Raw genomic sequence first — 20226 nt, 5'->3', positions numbered from 1 at the left:
GACACAAGTGTTTGTGATACTGTGTTTTTGTCAATTTTGTCCCAATTCATTGTGATGTAAAGTCGATAGTTTGACCTATGTTGCGGTTTTAGCTCAGTGTTAAGCTTATAATGCAACTGTTTCTACTTTCTTTCCAGTATGGTAAAGTCATTTATATTTTCAGCTCTAACACACTGTTTAACTTGGTAGCTGCCTCAATGTTGGCATAGACATATTTTATTGTTTCACTCACCCAATTGAGTTCACTGAAGTTCCACACGGCGTAGGCTGAGGCCCGGAGCGCGTCAGACTTCTACACATCATGAAAGCCTCCTTTGCACAATATAATCTTAATCTAAGTGTTGCACTCATTTGACTCATTTATTTTAACATCGTTAAGACACATTTGTTCGCCGCCGCTATTGGGCACAAGCACGTATTCCTGCGCGTTCTTCTTTGGTTTTCTACGCTTCTTCGTTGGTTTTTGCCACTTTCTTCTTTGGGGTCGGTGGACTATCGGCATCGAAACTGGGAACTGAAATTTTCTGCGTTCTCTCCTTATTTTCACTCGTGTTGATCGCAGCCGCCTGAGAGAGTAATGACGTGTTCTTCTCCCACTATTCGAGAACATTCCGTAGCTTCTCTCCCAGCGCCGCTCCCTGTAAAGAAGCATAGCTGCAAGCACTCAGCACAGGCGGTCACACAGCGGCCACGGTTTAGTGAGGTCCTCTAGTTTTATACTGAATAAAAGATATAAGGATACTATGACAATTCCATGGGTATTATGAAACGAGTACGAGAGAGGGGGAACGAGAGAGGGGGCTCAGCTCGCGCAAAAACCCTCCCACTCCGAGCACCACGCCGTCAGCTTCTCACCCGCCTCCTGTAGAGTCTACTGCACTTTCGTCACTCCCCGTTGCACCCGATAAGCCTATGCAAATTGGTAAAAAGCGTTTAGATCCACAGGAATGTCAGCGTTGTGTCATCCAGCGGCTGTGCATTTACTGCGGTCAATCTGGTCATTTCTTTTCCTCTTGCCCCCTCCGACCAAAAGACCAGGCTCACTACGAACCGAGAGCGTCGTGATTCTCAATGTTTTCCCCTGTCTTCCTGATCCACCTCATTCCTGCCGCCAAGCCAGCCGCCTGTCCTCTCCACTGCCTGCCACCTGTCTGCGCCACTGCTTGCCAATCCACCCAGGACCACCTCCATTACCTTTCCTAAATAAGCTGTTCATCATAATCTGTCTGCCGCCGCCTGCTCTTGGATCCAGCTCCTCTCCATATGTGACAGCTGGAGCCAGGACTAAACAGACATCAGGTTACTGGATGAGGTGGTTTGTGACAATGCCCTACTTCCCAGAAATCTGACACATTCGTGATTCCCGGTGGCCGTGTGATGATCCATGTTAGCCTGGAGCATCCTGGGTAATGGTGGCTTGGTGGGCATGTCCAGGTGTCAGCACATTGCACACTGGGATGTCACAATGGATATTTCACATTGTGACAGTCTGTCACATCGAGGAGTGACCTCCAAACTACTTCATCAGCAAGCGTGACTAGTGATGCCACATGTAGTGATGGTGAGATGAGGACAATGCCGAGCAAGACACAGACACTGAAACTGAACCATTTTGTAAAACATTCTATCGACCTGTTCTCTTTCTCCAGCGGCTTGTGGTAGTATTAAGAAGAAAAACAATTATAACAATTTTAACATACTAAAGCATTCTCATACTGTTATGCTTGTCCATAAATTGTCTACACATCTTATTCTCACTCTGGTCACAGGTATGCTAAAGGTAAACGCAAGAAGCAACGTACGGTGAATAAACTGAGATGGATGTGTGGAGCTAGGTGCCAAAATAGAAAAGTATACAAGAGACCGAAAAAGTAATACGAATGTAAGTGCAGCAAAAATCAATTACAAAAATACACAGCTGAATCGGAACTACACAATCACTAGAAAATACTAAATAACACGAATACAAAGAGAGTCCTAACTACACAGGGGGGAAAATGAGAAAAACAAACCAATACCAACCAATTGTGAGTTCTTTTATTGAGGAAAAGCCATTGAGGTTCCAGGAGACCAAATGGACATTTGTCTGTCGTTTATGGGCAAAAAGTATCAACGCGTTGGAGACAGATAGTTTCACGAGTGGTGCAACCATGTGTCTGCTAAAACAAAGGGGTGCTATCTATCTTATACTCTGAGTCGGGGGTAGGGTGGAAGGTGCCAGAAAATGCCACTCCTTATCAGGCAAATAACAGATGTTAAAGAAATTCAGAGATCAGAAATAAGCCCAGGCAAATGACTTAGGCTTGCGAATATACAATCTTTTCTGTTCCTTCTCCCAGGCTACGCCTGTCGAGATCTCACACAACCTTCTTTATTTATTTCAATATGCAGGCATTATACCTTTATAAAAATATATAAATTGACATGACTTTGTCATGTCAATCAAATCTGGAGGGGTATTCATCCAGCCCATGTCGCACCAGGGAGGCGAGTAGAGGAATGTGGTGAAGGCGGCCATATGAGGTACCCCGACGTGAGGAACCCTTCACCTTGATTCAGCCCTGATGTGAGGTCAGAAGGATGGTGACAGCCAAAAAGCAGTCAAACACCGTATGGGTGTGTGCACCTGAGAAGAAGAAGAGGACGACATCGTAAGTAAACCACAAACACAATTACTCATGAGCAAGTAATGTATCAGATAACATTGTTCAAGGACAGACAACTGCAAGTGCAGGGGCGAAAACCGGGGTGGGAGATTTAAAAGATTCTCCCGGAAAGACCCTCTGCGGCCCCTCTGCCTGGCGGCCAAACACAATGTCCGGTTTAAAAGGCTTGTATCATCAAGCATACATACGAGCTGCTATCCGTCCATCCATTTTCTGAGCCGATCCTAATCAACTACTCCCACTACATTGCTGTATAATGTGTACCTCATCCTGACATAATGTCATAAATCTCGTGCCATAATTTCTCCAACACTCTCCTCGTGACTCTATAAACCCCCGCTGACAAGAGAGGAGTTCGCACCCTCTCTCAGCAACACTTAAACATCAGTACACTGACAATCCCTAACTACATGTACTTCATATCATTTAGCCTTTATTTCTGTCCGTCAAGGGCAGGTGACCTGCTTAATACCAATTAGCAAATGACCTCGTGTGTCCCCACCAGATTCGGACCAGCCACCAATCATCATCCGACTCCGACATCACTCAAGCAGTGTCCATTTTGTTCCCCACTGATGTTGATTCATGGGATCATATTGCTCTCTTCTGGTCAGCTATCCACTGTCTCCTCCTCAAAGCCTTGCACTTGCTCACATTCTGCAATGAAAGACATTTTCTTTCATAGAGATGCAGTCATTATGTTGAAGAGTCAATCTGATTCGCTCATGGAGGTGCTTTTACATTTCATGTATGCTTTTTCAACTCATTATTCCACTTTAACACACTATAAATTCTTCCAACCGCTTCCTCACATGCCTCTACGTAAACACAAACATTGACCCTATCTGACGAACAAGTTAATACTTATTCCACTCTTGTAGAATGCACGTCGGAAAGAGTTCATTTATTCCTCACGATCATCTATCGCAACTGCTCTCTAAACAATACATTATAAATCCCCCTCTGTAAAGAGGGGAAGATTCTCCTCTAATCCTTTCCTTCTCTGCTTATTTCTCCCCAAATTAATTGTAACACTATCAAAAAGGTATTAAGAAGGACACCAGTTACCAATTCTCTCAGCATGCATCCGGGTCTTTTGGAGAAATCTCGTGGAGGTACCATCCTAGACGGTAAGCAGAGCAAGCAATATACACAAGTCTCAGTCGCTAGATGGCGCGTCCGCCAGTTGTTGCCTAGTCTAAGTCACAGTTGGGTCGTTCGCAAGCGCGCACTGGATCTTATGGATCCAGGTACTTAGGTTGCCGACTGAGAGCCAGATCTTAAGGCAGTGAGATGTTACCTCTGCCACTTTATAGGGACCAACCAACCCAATGGAATTATTTATTTAAACATTTTTTAAACGTATAGGCCCGGTGAAACGTTGGAGTGCTCCCCTTCTTGTTCCTTGGTGAGGATGTTGACCACTTGTGGAGAAATGCTGCTCTCAGTGATGTTAAGTCTATGCACATGATTTTCAAGCTCTTCCACTCGCAACATCAATGTTGGAGTTGAAGATGGTAAGCTCGTGACGAGAACCAGCATTTTCCTGCCCGTCAACAACTCATGTGGGCTAACGTTGAACATGGAGTTCGCCGTGGCTCGGATGTGGAAGAAAACAATCGGGAAATCATCTACCCATATCAGTCCTGTCTCTGAGCAGGTGTTTGCTAACCCTTCTTTGATGGTTCTGTTCATTCTCTCCACAAGTCCTTGAGACTGCGGATGGTAGGCAGCTCCGAGCATATGAGTGATATCCTGTTTTTCTTCTACCTCTTTCATTAGGTTGTTGGTAAAGTGAGAGCCTTTATCTTATCTAATCTGAGCTGGGTATCCAAAAAGTGGAATTAGCTCTCTCAAAAGCCATTTTACAACAGTCTTTGCTGTCTGATTCCTAGTGGGAATAGCTTCTACCCATCTAGAAAAAGTATCCACACACACCAACATGTACCTCTTGCCTCTTGCCTTCTTTCTATTCCCATGTCAATAAAATCAAGCACAATTTCTTTCCAAGGCAGCGCAGGCACTGGGAAGGCCCCCATAGCAGCTTTTAATGTTGCATAGTTGGGGCTCCACCAAGGGTGGTTCCAAGTTACCCACGAGCCTGGCACTCACGAAACCATTTCACAGCCTTCTTAAGGGACCTGCCTCGCTCTTTCGGATCCACCTTACTGTACTACCTCATCATAGCCAAATGTACTGTAACATTCCTCCCACAATTCCTTAAACTCATCCATTGCATTCATTTCTCCCAGATGTCCTCCAAAAGGACAACTGATTTCTTAATACAATATACAACAAAAAACACAACCCCGGCCTAATTCCCTCCGCCTAGGGACGGCCTGGTCCTCGTCCTCCTTATTAGACTGACCACCCAGAGGTTGCTTGCAATCCAAGATGTCTCCACTGATTTCTAGAGGCAATGTACTGGTCAGGGTGCACTTGGCCTGTGTCGGCGGCACAATTGCAGCAACAATTTCAGCAGGTTTCTAGCGGGATTATACACGGCCCTGTCCCCGCTCTGATATGCGTCCTCCTGTAGCTTTTCAGTCCAAATACAGTAATTATAACACCAATATATGCACAAACGTATCTTAATTAATAACACTTCGGGCTTTTCCGCACTTTCTAAACCAACAAGTATTGAAAATATACTCCTTGCCAATATTTCCGTATAAAAATTACAAATCGTATCGTGTATATCCAATTTATCAGACGGTTTATTATAGCAGCGTCAATTACTTACGGATTACTGAACGGACAATAACGACAACTAAACAGAACAAAATTGTTTCTACCTTTGCCGGCCGGCTGGGTGGACTGTCCATCCAGTTCCCACAAGGAGAGGGGAGTGGAGGTTCAGTCCGGAACTCAACAGCCGCTTCTCTCACATCCCACTTCTGACACCATCCGTTAAAGTTGGGCAAAATATTAGTCAAAAGTATTCATACCAACCAATTGTGAGTTCTTTTATGTGAGGAAAAGTCAATGAAGTTCCAGGAGACCAAACGGACAGTTGTCTGTGGTTTTTTGGCAAAAAGTATCAACGCGTTGGAGACAGATAGTTTCACGAGTGGTGCAACCATGTGTCTGCTTAAACAAAGGGTGCTATACTCTGAGTTGGGGGTAGGGCAGTAGGTGCCAGCAAATTCCACTCCTTATCAGGCAAACAACAGATGTTAAACCTTCAGAAATAAGCCCAGACAAATGATTTAGGCTTGCAAATATACAGGCCATCTTTTCTGTTCCTTCTCCCAGGCTACGCCTGTCTCGATCTCACACAACCTTCTTTATTTATTTCGATATGCAGCCATTGTATCTTTATAAAAATATATCACATCCACAAACTCAGGCAGTGGAAAGATGCAGAAACAAATGAGTACCAAAACATAGGTTCATGACAAATACAGTATATTAATACTTGCATCGCATACACTGCCATGTGGCCTTTTTTGGTTTGTTTAATGACCTTATAATCATTTTTCTTTGTCTTTTGGGTCTGTTTGCATGTGGTCTACGTTTTATTAGTCTTAGTCTGAGCCAGTTCACAGCTGGTACACAGCCTGTACATACATACCTGTAGCAATAGACATTCATTTAGATACATTGTATATTATTTCATACCTTGCATTCTGTATATACCTATAATTATAGATACTGTAGAGACTTAGTTTATAATCTCATGAGGAAATTGAAGTTATTTTTTTCTGACTTATGGCAAAAGGGGGAGGAACGTGATTTTGCCAGATGCCACTGCCATTACCAATCACGATGAGATGGAAGACGATAGAGGGGTGTTGGGGGGCATTCCACCAGCATCACCACTCCTTACAGCATGGGACTGATTTGGAACACTTCTCTAGGGCTTTTTTGCATCACAGTCCGGTTTCAAGTGAAGACATACAGTATTTTGACCGACTTTTGAACAGTTGTGAACCTTCCCAGGAGTGGCCAGCTTACAAAAATTAGAGAGAGAGAGGCGAAAACCACTGCTGACCAAAAAGAACATAAAGGCTCGTCTTACTTTTTGCAAAAAAAACATCCGAATGATCCCCAAGACTTTTGGGAGAATATTCTATGGACTGACGATCTGAAAGTTGAACTTTTTGGAAGGTGTGTGTCTCCTTACATCTGGCGTAAATGTAACACACTATTACAGAAAAAGCTGTGGCATACAGCTGTGGCTGGGACGGTTCGAATCCCAGCTGCGACTGTCTTCTGTCGCAGACACTGAACCCTAAATTGCTCCCAGTGGGCCTGGGCCACTGCATTGCATGACAGCAGTTGCCCATTAGTGTATGAATGTGTGTGCATTTGTGAAGGACTTTGGCAGCCATAATGGTGTCGATTAAATAAAGCGTTATATAAATCCACTTCATTTACCATTTACCAACAGTCAAAGATGGTGGTGGTAGTGTAATTGTCTGGGGTGCTTTGCCCCTTCAGGATCTGGACGACTTGCTGTGAACGATGTATCCATGAATTCTGCTCTTGGAGAATGTTTGGCTATCAGTTTGTGACCTCAGACTGAAGTGCACTTGGGTTCTGTAGCAGGACAACGATCCAAAACCCATCAGCAAGTCAACTTCTGAATCGCATAAAAAAAACTAAATGGTTTTGGAGTGGAATAGTCAAAGTCCGGACTTCAATCCGATTAAAAGGCTGCGGTGAGACCTTAAAAAGGCCATTCATGCTCGAAAACCCTCCAGTGTTGCCGAATTAAAACAATTCCGCAAGGAAGAGCGAGCCAAAATTTCTCGACAGAGATGCGAAAGACTCATTGCCAGTTATAGAAAACGAAAACGATTTCAGTTTTTTCTTCTGAAGGTGGCCCAAACAGTTATTAGGTTTAGGGGGCAAATACTTTTGCGCACAGGGCCAGGTAGCTTTGAATAGTTTTTCTTCCTGAATAAATAAAATCACCATTTCAAATTTTAAACATTTACTTGGGTTATCTTTGCCTGATATTACATTAATTTGATGAGTTTAAACATTAAAGTGGGGGAACTGCTAAAAAAACAAAACAAAAACAAAAAACAAAAGAAAGATTTGAGAAGGGGAGGGGGGGGGGTCAATACTTTTTCACAGCACTGTTAAATTAGGATGAAAGTATGCTCTTGTCACTCAGTAGTATGTCTCATACCTGCCATAAGTGCCATATGACAGCACCTCAGTGGACACAGCCAAATATATGCCCGTGCACATAAGCCCCAATTGGACCTGATCATGCGGGACCCTGACTTATTCAGGACCATCAGTCAGGGACGTTCCCAGGGACACATTGGTGCTGAGTGTGTTGCAGGAGAGCCCACCCATTTAGCCTGTGATGGTTCACTGACACGCCACCACTACATAAATCTTGTCCTCATAGCAAACAATCTTGGATTCGATAACTTTATTGAACATTAAATATTGATATTAATATGAAATGTAGTCCCAGTGTTTGAAAAGATAGAAAGATAAATACTATTTTATACTATTCAGAGGATAAAGAAGGCTGCTGAGAATGCAGTTAAGTGATCATATTTGACTGTATCAGCCTGCACACTCACAGGAGACTTGGAACATCATCAGCAAAATTATATTTGTAGGTGGGGTGTGAAATCTTCATGGACAATGTTGCTTGAATGGCAAAATCAAAGACACTTGAGGATTGGGAACTCGCTGGTCAGTTATTTTTCACAATGATTGCAATTTTGGGATAAAAATGACAACATTCTAACTGTATTTGAGTATGTCGCAGAATAGTTTCTACTATTGGCTCTTCTCATGTCGATAAATAGGGTACACAACGAATTAGAAACAGCTTTCAGTATGATGCAGTTAAGTTTCTACACAATACTGAAATCTACACCCGCAAAAATATTGTTTTATTTATGCGGGGCATCTCTATAATGACTGCATTATTTGATATAGTTATGTTTTCAATGTTATGACAAGGGTCCATCCAAACGTATATTTTACATTTTTAAATCTTTATTTTTAGGCCCGCGACCCTAGTGAGGAGAAGCGGCTCAGAAAATGGATGGATGGATGGATGGATGGAAGTCTGGAACTTTATTACCGGCCACATCCACAGGAGACCATTGCTGTCATTGATGGTCTGCCAAAAATACACAAAGAAGGAGCACCTCTTACACCCATTGACAGCAGCATAAACTCTGTTACTTACAACATTGTTAAGTCGACTTAAGACGGAGCTGATCGGCTTGATCGGGAATTTTATGCCAATCGGCTGATCCGCTTTAATGTCATAATTTGCACGTCATTGATCAGCTCCGCAAAAGACATTTACTCCGCGTCGCCATCGTGTATATTTGAATGCAAAAGCTAGTGTCATGATCTGTGCCCTGCAGTTCCTCTTTTGGAGCTTTGGTGGCGCATTGTTCCCCGCTCTCTCTCACGCTCCCCAGCAATTACCATCCCCTCGCCTGCGCATCTGTTCCCAATCATCACTCATCACTGCCTGTATTTAAGCCTGCCTGAGCCAGGGATCCTGCGCCAGAGTATTCGCACTCCTTTGTGGTACACAGGCCGAGTCCCATATTCCAACTCTTGTGGTTAAGTTTTATTATTCGATACATGAACTCTGAGCCACTTCACATCTACTCCCCCCGCCTCGGTCTGCTTTTGGGTCCAGTCCAATTACATACGATTACGTATCACGACAGCTTCCATGCGGCCCAAGAAAGTGTGATGAAACTGTTATTATACCAATTTTATTCGGTCCTTTTATTTTGAAGGTCTGACTTTGGACAGGATGTGTTAACGCAGATGTCGCTATTACTTTGATTTGTTAATAAGCTTGTATATTAGAATATGCCTTGTTGTCTTTTGAGCCCTTTACACACAATTTAGGAAAATGCTTCAGATGAACGTACATCTATAGTCTGAAATTGGAATGGCCACGTCAGGCGTTTTTCCGATATATGAAAACAGGACACAATTTAAATGCTTTCAAAACGACTCACATGAAAACTGGGGCATCCTAAAAACTGAGGCTCCACTTTTCTGTAAATATGAATTCAATAGTAAACACATCTTTATTCAACACATCCATCCATCCATTTTCCTTTACCGCTTACCCTCACTAGGGTTGCGGGCTTATTCAACACAATTGTAATTACATATTTGAGTCAGTGATATTTAGAATAAAATATAAAGAACTACATGAATTCTGTACAAAGATAAAAAGTCACTTTTAAATTCTACTCAACCAACATGAAGAAACTTTTCTGCAGGAGCACTGATGTGATATGTGGCCCCTTCTCATCCCATAAAAACAGTTCATTTTAATGTTTACATTTTTTATTATTTATAATTAAATTACAATCAATTAAGAAAACACACCTTTCAGTCATGTTCCAATCGTTTTTTTCCCGTGTGGTTTCAAAGGTGGTAAGGTGGCATCTTCCATGTTGTACTGTAGATCAGATTCAGACGTAGGTTCCTGGAAATTACAACTGAATTGTTGATCTATTGTCTCCTATGCATCTTCAATGTGAAGTCTACAGCAATAAATAAAGGAACAGACCTCACATTTGCAATATTTTTGGAGGGGCGTCTATCAATTATTTTTACCATAACGTTGTAGCTGCCTGCGATTGACTGGTGACCAGTCCTGGGTGTACCCCGCCTCTCACCCAAAGTTAGCTGGGATAGGTTCCAGCTCATTCGGAACCTTGAACAGTTGTTTCAGGTATTCAGTAAATATAAATCGATATCGGTGACGAGTAGAGATAAATCAGACAAATGCACTAAATCGTAAACCGATCTCTAGTTACAGAACGTAAGGCCAAAATCAAACGTACTATATTTGTTGGCAGGGCATTTTTATTGATGTGTAAAATACATAAAATACATGTCTTGACCCATAATCACATCATCTTCAACCCTTTTCACAAACAAACCAACAAACATGTAAGCAAACAATCATTCATACCAACAGCCACACCTTTGCAGTTAAAAGTTCATCTTTTGTTGACCTAACATGCCTATTTTTGGAAGGTGGGAGAAAACCGGAGTACCTGGAGAAACCCATGCAAGCGGTCCAAATTCAGACTCCTTTGAAAAATACTTTGTGGTTTTGTGTTGATAAACCCTGTGAGTCATGTATGATATGCATTTCTTAAGCTGCGTTGCCTGTTTTATTTCAGAGGGTATATGAATACACCGTGTTCATGATGTACTGTACTTGTATGGCACTTGATGCTGATAAACAAACAAACAAACAAATACATACATACATACATAGGGCGCTTAGGTGTGATTAAAAAAAGCACACACACACACACACACACACACACAGAGGGAGACCTCCAGTTAAAGCCAGTGGTGCAAGCACAGGCATCCAAAGCGATGAAGTGGCTGGAAAAAAAAAGTTTTTATCCCTAATCTAATCTGTATACATGTCTGTCTTGACTCAGTTTGTTGGATTGTGATGACAGCTTGACCACAGCAATATGAGGAATGTCTGGGAATGTCCTTCTGGCTTAGAAGCTACATCCATACACTAGTGTACGTGTACAACCAACAACAACAAATGTTGATGAGCTACGTCGGCCGGTCTCATGGAAAAGTCCCGTCCGAGACAAAGGTCCCTTGATGCAGTGGCGGTTGTAGGGAACAAAATGGATAGGATGTGACCGGCTTGTCAGTCAAAATGTTCTATCTGGACATTGCAACCCCCCCTCGATGATTGTCGTCCTGCCGCCTTGGAAAAACCCATGAACCCAGTCCGGCCACCCTGCTAAAAACAGGCTAGAACCACCACTGCTTAGATATTGTGTGTAATACAAGCTCCCATGGTAGTATGACTACCATTTCTTACCTTAAGAAGAGTAGAGTATGTTTCTTTATTAGTTATTGCATCTTAATATTCAAGTTGCGCGAATTTCTACACCGCTGTCCTGCAGCTTTTTTGTGTTACAAATATTTACACATATGCAGAGTCACTGGACTGAGTGCGTCCAAAGTTGGGCATGCTCATCCTTGTCAAGTCTTTGTTGCGGATTTCATAAATAGACTTCCTTCTGGCTCGCACTCCTCTTACGGCAGCTTTGATCTTCCTCCACCCTAGATGGTTGAGCTCTGCCAAGTTGAGCACCACACAAATGCCACTGACTGCAAACATGAAGACCAAAAACACCGTCTTCTCCGTCGGCCTGGAAACGTAGCACTCGACATCTTTTATGCAAGGGTACCGATCGCACTCGTACACTGCGGGGACATTGAATCCATACAGGAAATATTGACCCACGAGAAATCCTATCTCCAATGCATTTCTGAACACCACCTGGATGATGTAGAACCTCGATATACCTTCCTGCCTTCTCATTTTGGACTTTGTAGTTCGCAGGACTGAATTGGGGATGTCCTTGACCTCAAGGCAATCAGGCTCTGCCTCCTTGTTGGTGTTCTCTGTGTTCTGTACCACCCCATTAACAATAGTGTTCTTCATCTTCTTGCTGTCATCTCTCTTCATGGAGTCCTGCTCCTTGTCTAGGGAAAGGTAAACTGTAGAGAAGCGCCGCTCCTTCTGCTTTGCAGACTGGTGGACAGAATAGGTGATAAAGCAAAGGCTGGGGCAGCAGACCATAATGATCTGGAACACCCAGTACCTGATGTGAGAGATGGGGAAAGCTTTGTCATAACAAGCCTGGTTACAGCCTGGCTGTAAGGTGTTACACACAAACATGGACTGCTCGTCGTTGTACACCGTCTCTCCGACTATTGCCACGATCAGAATACGAAAAATCACCACCACTGTCAGCAGGATCCTGAGGAAACAAACATAGTCATTTAATATACAGTATATCATTGTCATATTTTTCTCACAGTCTACATTTCCCTCCATACAGTTCTATTTCACATTGTAAATTGTGGATTTGTATCTACAGTGGATATAAAAGTCTCCACACCCCTGGTCAAATGCCGTTTTTTTTCGTGATATCAAAAGATGAAGCCAAGATAAATCATTTCAAATGTCTTTCCACCGTTAACCTGCACTCCATAGAAAAATAGTGTGTTCACCCACTTATATATACCTGGTGATGTGTTCAGAAGTGACCAATCGCATTCAAACTCATGTTAAATGGATTCCCAACCTCTCTTTCATGACCATTGAACCTTTCCCATAGCATGCAGGGATACCGGCAGCGCTCCAGTTCCCCCTTTTTCTGTCTTCAAATATTTTTCAAACTTCCGCCAAAATGTCTTTACCGTTAGGTGTCCAAAATTAAGCTTCATGATTTGCAACATGCGGCACGGTGGATGACTGGTTAGCACATCTGCCTCACAGTTCTGTGAGGAGTTTGCATATTCTGTGTGGGTTCTCTCCGGGTACTCTAGTTCCCACCGACATTCCAAAAACATGCATGCTAGGTTAATTGCTAATTTGATAAATCTATCTAATAATATCTAATATCAATGGTGGAAAAAGTATATATATATATATATATATATATATAAATATATATTAGGAAAACATTAATTATGATACATGCAGTGCTTAGCAAATATATTAAACCATGACGCGGCTTATTAGCAATTTAACAGCATTGGTAATTACCAACATCATTTTTTTCATTAAGAGATCAGAATGGAGACATTCTTTAACCAAAATGATATTCTAAATGCAATAATATCATAATTATGGTAAGCCATTCATTTTCCAATTCACACTTTTACAAAAAATATGAATCATGCTCAGGATTAAATTGGCGTATTAATATTCCTTCATTATATGTTGATTTGATTGATGTCAAGTTATATGTGCTATTATACAGCATGCACTGTACTTGCATACCTGAACAGGTTCAATGATGGGGTTTAAAAAGGTGAATTCAGTTTAAAATTCCTCATTGCCGTTCAAAATGATCCAACTTGAGGGCTCAGCACTTCAAAATGGTTTTAACAATAGGCCTGTCACGATAATTACTTGATCGACACAATAGTTTTTCCGGACTTGATAAATTGGGTACAGTCGGAAATTCACTTCAAGCGCGCTCTCCACACTCTGGAATGTTCGGAAAGTCGGAGCGTTGTTGTCGTGTCCCGTTGGGTTATTCCGAGCGCCACACTGGGAGTGCCGGACTGCACTCCCGCTGCTCTGACTGAGGAGACAAAGTGGCCGGAGCGTCAGGCAGGACGAGATGTTTACAGGCAGAACTGACACGTTCAATATGGCGGACGCACTGATGTACCCCTGCCAATGGCCAACACGCTCGTTCGTAAATTCATAAGAAAATGGAACGCGCTCTGCCTCTCTGAACACTGCGCTCTCGGAGAGCAGTGAGAGTGTCAGATTGAATTTAGTCATTGTTGCGGTGAGCCAGCGTGCGGATCGCCCAGTGAGCCGACAGAGTTGGACGGCTGTGTCATTAGCATTCAGGGGGCTCATGGAATGCTGGCGGACCGGTACACTCCTGCTGGTGTTGGCTCCAGCCAATACTCCACAGCCTTTCTCCATGTGTAGATTCACACAACAGAGACGCTTAAGGGAAAGTTAACCGTATATTGTGATCGCTAGCTTGTGAACTCACGGCCTAGCATGCGAGCTAACGAGCTATCAAGCTCGCTCCACCGCGGTGACGTCATTTAAAAAGTCGGCCTTTCTCTCTGGGTTGTTGTGTGTGTTAGTCCCCAATTAACACACAGGGTAAAGTGAACTGTTTATTATGTTCACTAGCCCACAAGCCAATGAGCTACCGAGCTAAAGAGCTAAACAGCTCGCTCCACCGCGGCGTGTTAAAAAACGTCACGCGACGTTTAAAACGTCAGCACCACTCTCCGAGTTGTTGTGTGTGTTCGTCCCCGATTAGCACAAACAAGGGAACGTTAACTGTTTATTAAGCATACCCTCAGTGGCACACATTTTTCAGCCAGGAGTTGACTACAGCGAACGTCAACGTATACTTGATTGACAGGTGCAGGGCTTGTCTTCAACGCGCCAACCACACTGTCTTGCAGCTCTTTATTCTTCATTTCAGAATCAGGGGGATCCAAATAACAGAGTAAAGACTTTTTTTTTTAAAGAGGCTCTAAGCACATATTCGTGTTTTGTTTCTAAATCTATTAAATATATTTGAAGTGCTGAAAACAAAAACAACAAAGACAACAATATAGTGCTAAATTGTTGAGGTACAGCTTAAGCATCTTTTTCACCATTTGAATTTTCCTAATTTGGTGGGCGGGGCTAAAACAAAGCCCCGTGACATCATGGGGCTGGGCTGTATAGTTTCCCTCCCTCACTATATCGGACAAAGTGACGTCATTTCATTTGACTATGCTGCTCAGTTTTGAGTCAGCTGTGCTTTGCTTCCATAGCAAGGCCCATTTACCACTCCAGCGTGCAGTTAGCAAGCTAACAATGGCTTCACTGGATGAGGAATGAGGAAATTAAAAAGCGATGAATTGACTTTTTAAAGAACTTCAACACCACCAGCCGCTCTGCAGTGCGCATTTTCACCAGAGACAACATGGCTTCATGGGTAACTTGATACGAGTGAATGAGGCAGTGCCGACTGTCGAACAACCTGGGCTTCCTCCTGGGGTCGCGGGCTGCCGGAGGCTATCCCAGCTATCTTCGGGCGAGAGGCGGGGTACACCCTGAAGCGGTCGCCAGCCAATCGCAGGGCACATACAGTATAAACAAACAACCATTCGCACCTACGGCCAATTTAGAGTCCTCAATCAACCTACCGTGCAGGTTTTGGGATTGTGGGTGGAAACCGAAGTACCCGGAGATAACCCAGAACATGCGAACTCCACACAGGCGGGGCCAGGGGATCGAACCCCGGTCCTCCGAACTGTGAGGTAAAATATATCACCTTAAAAATGTTTTGTTGTGACACGTCTAGTGTTATTTGTTAAGCGTTGTATGTAAGTTACTCTCAAAAGAAACCAGAATGGGCAAAATAGGTAACCAACTGGCTGAACGATGCAGTATTATTGTGTGATGCTACACCACTCAACAAAAAAAAAAAAAAAATGCACGAAACTCGGGGGCCGACTGGTTAGCACATCTGCCTCACAGTTCTGTGAGGCGTTCGCATGTTCTCCCCGTACCTGTGCGGGATCTCTCCGGGTACTCTGGTTTCCTCCGACATTGCAAAAACAGAGTGGCCTTTTATTGTGGCCAGCCGACGGCACAGCTGTGCAATAATCACGCCGTCTAATCAGCACCTTGATATGCCACACCTGTGAGGTGGGATGGATTATCTCCACAAAGGAGAAATGCTCACTAACACAGATTTCAACACATTTGTGAATAATACTTGAGGGAAATGGCCTTTTGCGTATGTAGAAAAGGTTTTAGATCTTGGAGTCCACCTTACGAAAATGGGAGCAAAAAACAAAAGCATTTTGTTCAGTGTAGGAATGCCTCCCAATTTGAAATAATCCCAAACTTTTTTGGGGGGTTTTGTTAGTCAAATTTAAATATGACTTTGAAGTGTTGCTGTTTCAGCATGGGAGACTTTAACCCTACAAAACCAAAGGGGACATAAATAAAGTGCTAAAAATAAAAATAGTTTTTACCAATACTGATCAAATTATGTGAAAATGACCCCACTATACTATACTATACTACACTAAAATATGAATTTGCTTATTTGCAAATAAATCGCCAAATCACACAGACTTGGAGTCCTTGTGTAAGTTTGAGGGAAAACTCAAATGGACCAGCACTAATAATCCTCGATTATTATAACCATTAAATTGCTTACACCAAATACTATTTATAGAAGAGTACTTATTTCTATTTGTGGGGGCTCTGCTGAGATGAAAAGGAGACTCACCCCTTATTACCTCCCTGTCTGATCCGGACACCGTTAAGGGTGCTGTCCACTTCTGAAATAGCATCACTTTTCATTTTGTCCTTCTTTGTGCTTGCATTATAAGTGGAGGTAACATGAAGATGCAAACTTTCATTTGACTATATGATCCATCCAAAGTCATACTGGAGGAATGAATTCATAAGCCATAACAATCATTGATTCGTATTTTTTTTTTAGAACATGTTGCCGCAATTACTCCAATGCAATTTGTCTTTTTGTGAAATGCAGTGAAAAAAAAAAAAAAAATAAAAAAATAAAAAAATAAATAAATGGTAATTTCGTTCAACTCGGCTGGTGATTTTATATATTAATTTCAACCAATGCATGTGTTCAGACACGGAGATTGTGGATTTCTTACCTTCCAATCATAGTCGAGTGCTGCTGGACTGCCGCCTCCAAGAGACGCTCCAATATGGTCCACTCTCCCATGACTGTTCATTCGGAGAAAATCTCACTCAGACGCCGATTGTGCTCAGAAAATAAGTGAGGGGGAAAATATCTGAGTGCAAGAAGTCATCCGACCGATACACCATTTTCCACCCACGGCACGCGTGGAAGTGCTGTGGATGTGACTTCCCCTAAGCCTAACGCTCCCCTGACAGCTGCGAAATGCAGTCTTTGAGCTCGTCTCTCCCAATGAGAGCCGTCTGCGGGCTTGGCTTGAGTGCGCGCTAAAAGGACGACTGTGTGTAACTGAGCGCGGGGTTGCAGCCCTCTGCGTTAATTCCGGTTTAAGTAGACTTCTCCGCGTCACACGCACGTCCGTCAGTCGGCGGGAGAGGTCGGGGACTCCACACGCTTGTTGAGTGTAACATGTCCATCCATCCAGCGCTGCCCTCTGGTGCGACAGTGAGCGAGACTACTGAGAAGTCACGCTCATACGCTCTCGCTTCTGCACGCATCAATGCATACATGCACTTCGAGATGGTACCGTATTCTTTCTTCAAGTATTGCCTGTATCTACCATTGAAATTGTATTTGTATGTACGTGTAGTGGTTCAATTGCGATCGAGAAATCATAATGCCTGGTGGACAAGTGTGCTTTTTTTGGGGTTGTTTCATTGGGCATTGAGGGAGAATGGCTATGCACCACAATTTCTGCCAAATAAAAAGTGGCAGCAGTGTGATGTGACCAGTGGCGTGCAAGGGGGTGGGAGTGGGATAGGGAGGAGGGGGCGCTGGCCCCAGGAACCCAACTCGAGGGTGGAGGGGTTGGGGGGGGGTAATCCAAACAGGTTTGGACCCAGCATGTATGTATCACATACATTTTGGTCACAGGCTTTACTTTTTCATCCACAGGCACATTAGATATTTTAAATATAGTTAATTATTGATGTCAAACACAATGTGTGATACTTCACACACTACCTAGATGGCTTGAGCCGAACTTGCGAACCCGGAAATGTATTTGCTGGGTGTGTGAAAGCTTGTGTGCAATTTGATTGGCTGTAAACTGCAATGTGTGCGCCCAAAACCAGTGGCAGACTCATCGACAGTTGCCACACTGCGCAACAGTTCAATCGGGTTCGATCAAGTCACTCGGTGTGCCTTCGTGCTGATTACTTGCATTCACCCAACCAATACGCCGACCGTCTTCAAAAGCGGAAGGTGTTTGACATCGCATTAGCATCATACCGCTTTCCTTTTCTTTTCTTTCTTTTAAACCTGTCCTGTTCAGCTGCATGGCCTTGCAGAAAGGTGGATCTGTTGTCACGCTTAGGGTTTTTGAAGGAGAGGAAAGCAAGGCAAAAACGTGGAGGACTCAAGCGCAGGGAAGCAGGGAACCAAGGCAGGTGTGCAGGAGTCTCCAAAAAATGATATTTAATTTCCCAAAAAAAGCAAACAAGGAACATGGAAAAAACTAACGAAACCAAGTCCCACAACTGCTAACCAAAGTAACAAAGAAACACTTGAATAAACCTAAAACTGGAAACAAAACGTGACTGGTGAAATAACTGAGTGACAACTGGCGACTATGACGTGGCACAGACAGACAATGACACCTGACAACGACATACTACAATGAACCGACATGAACTGAAAGAAACCAGGGAACTAAATGCAATCCCTATTCCAATTCGCATATCAGAGCGGGGACAGGGTCGTGTATAATCGCGCTAGAAACCTGCTGACTAAAGCAATTAACATTGCAAAGAGGAACTATGCGGCAAAGTTGGAAAAACAATTTAGCGCTAACATCTCTAAATTAGTCTGGCATGCATTCCAATCGCTGACTAATTACAAGCGACGATCCCCCCAAACTGAGAACAATAGCACACTAGCCAACGACTTGATTACCTTCTACTGCAGATTTGAAAGGACCTCAAAGTCTGCGCGGACCGGCTCGCGCCAGTCTTCACTCAGGCCGTGACCTTCGACCCCTCAGGCCGTGACCTTCGACCCCTCAGGCGGCACTGCATCAAAAACCGACATCAATGTGTAAAGGATATCACCACATGGGCTCAGGACCACTTCAGAAAACCCGTGTCAGTAAATACAGTTCGGCGCTACATCCGTAAGTGCAATTTGAAACTCTACTATGCAAAGCAAAAGCCGCTAAGGCGGTCGCTAAGGCAAAAACTCAGGCATGGGAGGAGTTGGGTGAGGCCATGGAGAAAGACTTCCGGATGGCTTTGAGGAAATTCTGGTCCACCATCCGGCGTCTCAGGAGGGGGAAGCAGTACACCATCAACACTGTGTATAGTGGGGATGGGGCTGACTTGGGAAATTGTGAGTCGGTGGGCAGAATACTTTGAATACCTCCTCAATTCCACCGACACACCTTCCCATGAGAAAGCAGAGTCTGGGGTCTCTGAGGCGGGCTCTCCTATCTCTGGGGTTGAGGTCATCGAGGTGGTTAAAAAGTTCTCGGTGGCATGGTCCTGTGGGTGTATGAGATTCGCCCGAAGTTCCTAAAGGCTGTGGATGTTGTGGGGCTGTTCTGGTTAACACGCCTCTGCAACATCGCGTGGACATCGGGGACAGTGCCTCTGGATTGGCAGACTGGGGTGGTGGTCCCCGTTTTTAAGAAGGGGGACCGGAGGGTGTATTCCCACTACAGGGGTATCACACTTCTCAGCCTCCCTGGTAAGGTCTATTCAGGGGTGCTGTAGAGGAGGGTCCGTCGGGAAGTCGAATCTCAGATTCAGGAGGAGCAGTGTGGTTTCCGTCCTGGCAGTGGACCAGCTCTACACCCTCGGCATGGTCCGTGAGGGTGCATGGAAGTTCGCCCAACCAGTCTCCATGTTTTTTGTGAACTTGGAGAAGGTGTTCGACCGTGTCCCTCGTGGAGTCTTGTGGGGGGTGCTTCAGGAGTATGGGGTACTGATCCCCTTGACACGGGTATGTTCGGTCCCTGTACGACCAGTGTCAGAGTTTGCTCCGTATTGCTGGCAGTAAGTCGGACTCGTTTCCGGTGGGGACACCCCGGGTACGACCCAGGACACGCTGGAGAGACTATGTCTCCCGACTGGCCTGGGAACGCCTCGGGATACCCCCAGAAGAGCTGGATGAAGTGGCTGGGGAGGGGGAAGTCTGGACATCCCTGCTAAAGGTACTGCCCTCGTGACCCGACCTCGGATAAGGGGAAGACAATGAATGGAGAGATGGATGGATGGACACAATATTATTTACACACCACTTATGGGTATCTTATTTCAGGCTTCTGGTATTAGTTTTAACTTTAATCTAAAATATGCAGTGTTTGTTATATTAAATAGACAAAT

At 43.9% G+C, this 20226-nt stretch overlaps 1 protein-coding gene across 1 annotated transcript; it reads right to left on the bottom strand.

The window, feature by feature from the left end:
- Positions 1–10129: 10129 nt before the first annotated feature.
- On the bottom strand, positions 10130–17414 carry gjd2b (gap junction protein delta 2b). The gene is made up of 2 exons (XM_061754791.1): positions 16860–17414; positions 10130–12442 (listed from the first exon to the last, which is right to left on the bottom strand). Exons 1-2 carry the CDS (start codon positions 16928–16930, stop codon positions 11599–11601), a joined length of 915 nt encoding a protein of 304 aa, XP_061610775.1. The 5' UTR covers positions 16931–17414; the 3' UTR covers positions 10130–11598.
- Positions 17415–20226: the final 2812 nt, after the last annotated feature.

Source organism: Phyllopteryx taeniolatus, chromosome 18 (genome assembly GCF_024500385.1).
Source record: "Phyllopteryx taeniolatus isolate TA_2022b chromosome 18, UOR_Ptae_1.2, whole genome shotgun sequence".
Taxonomy (NCBI): domain Eukaryota; kingdom Metazoa; phylum Chordata; class Actinopteri; order Syngnathiformes; family Syngnathidae; genus Phyllopteryx; species Phyllopteryx taeniolatus.
This window is presented reverse-complemented; position numbering and strand designations above follow the sequence as displayed.

Bases quoted from the DNA above. Each gene is read 5' to 3' on its own strand.
- gjd2b (XM_061754791.1), bottom strand. From the start codon at position 16,930: ATGGGAGAGTGGACCATATTGGAGCGTCTCTTGGAGGCGGCAGTCCAG. The intron at 12,443-16,859 runs GTAAGAAATCCA...TTGTTTCCTCAG, and splicing joins CACTCGACTATGATTGGAAG to GATCCTGCTGACAGTGGTGG.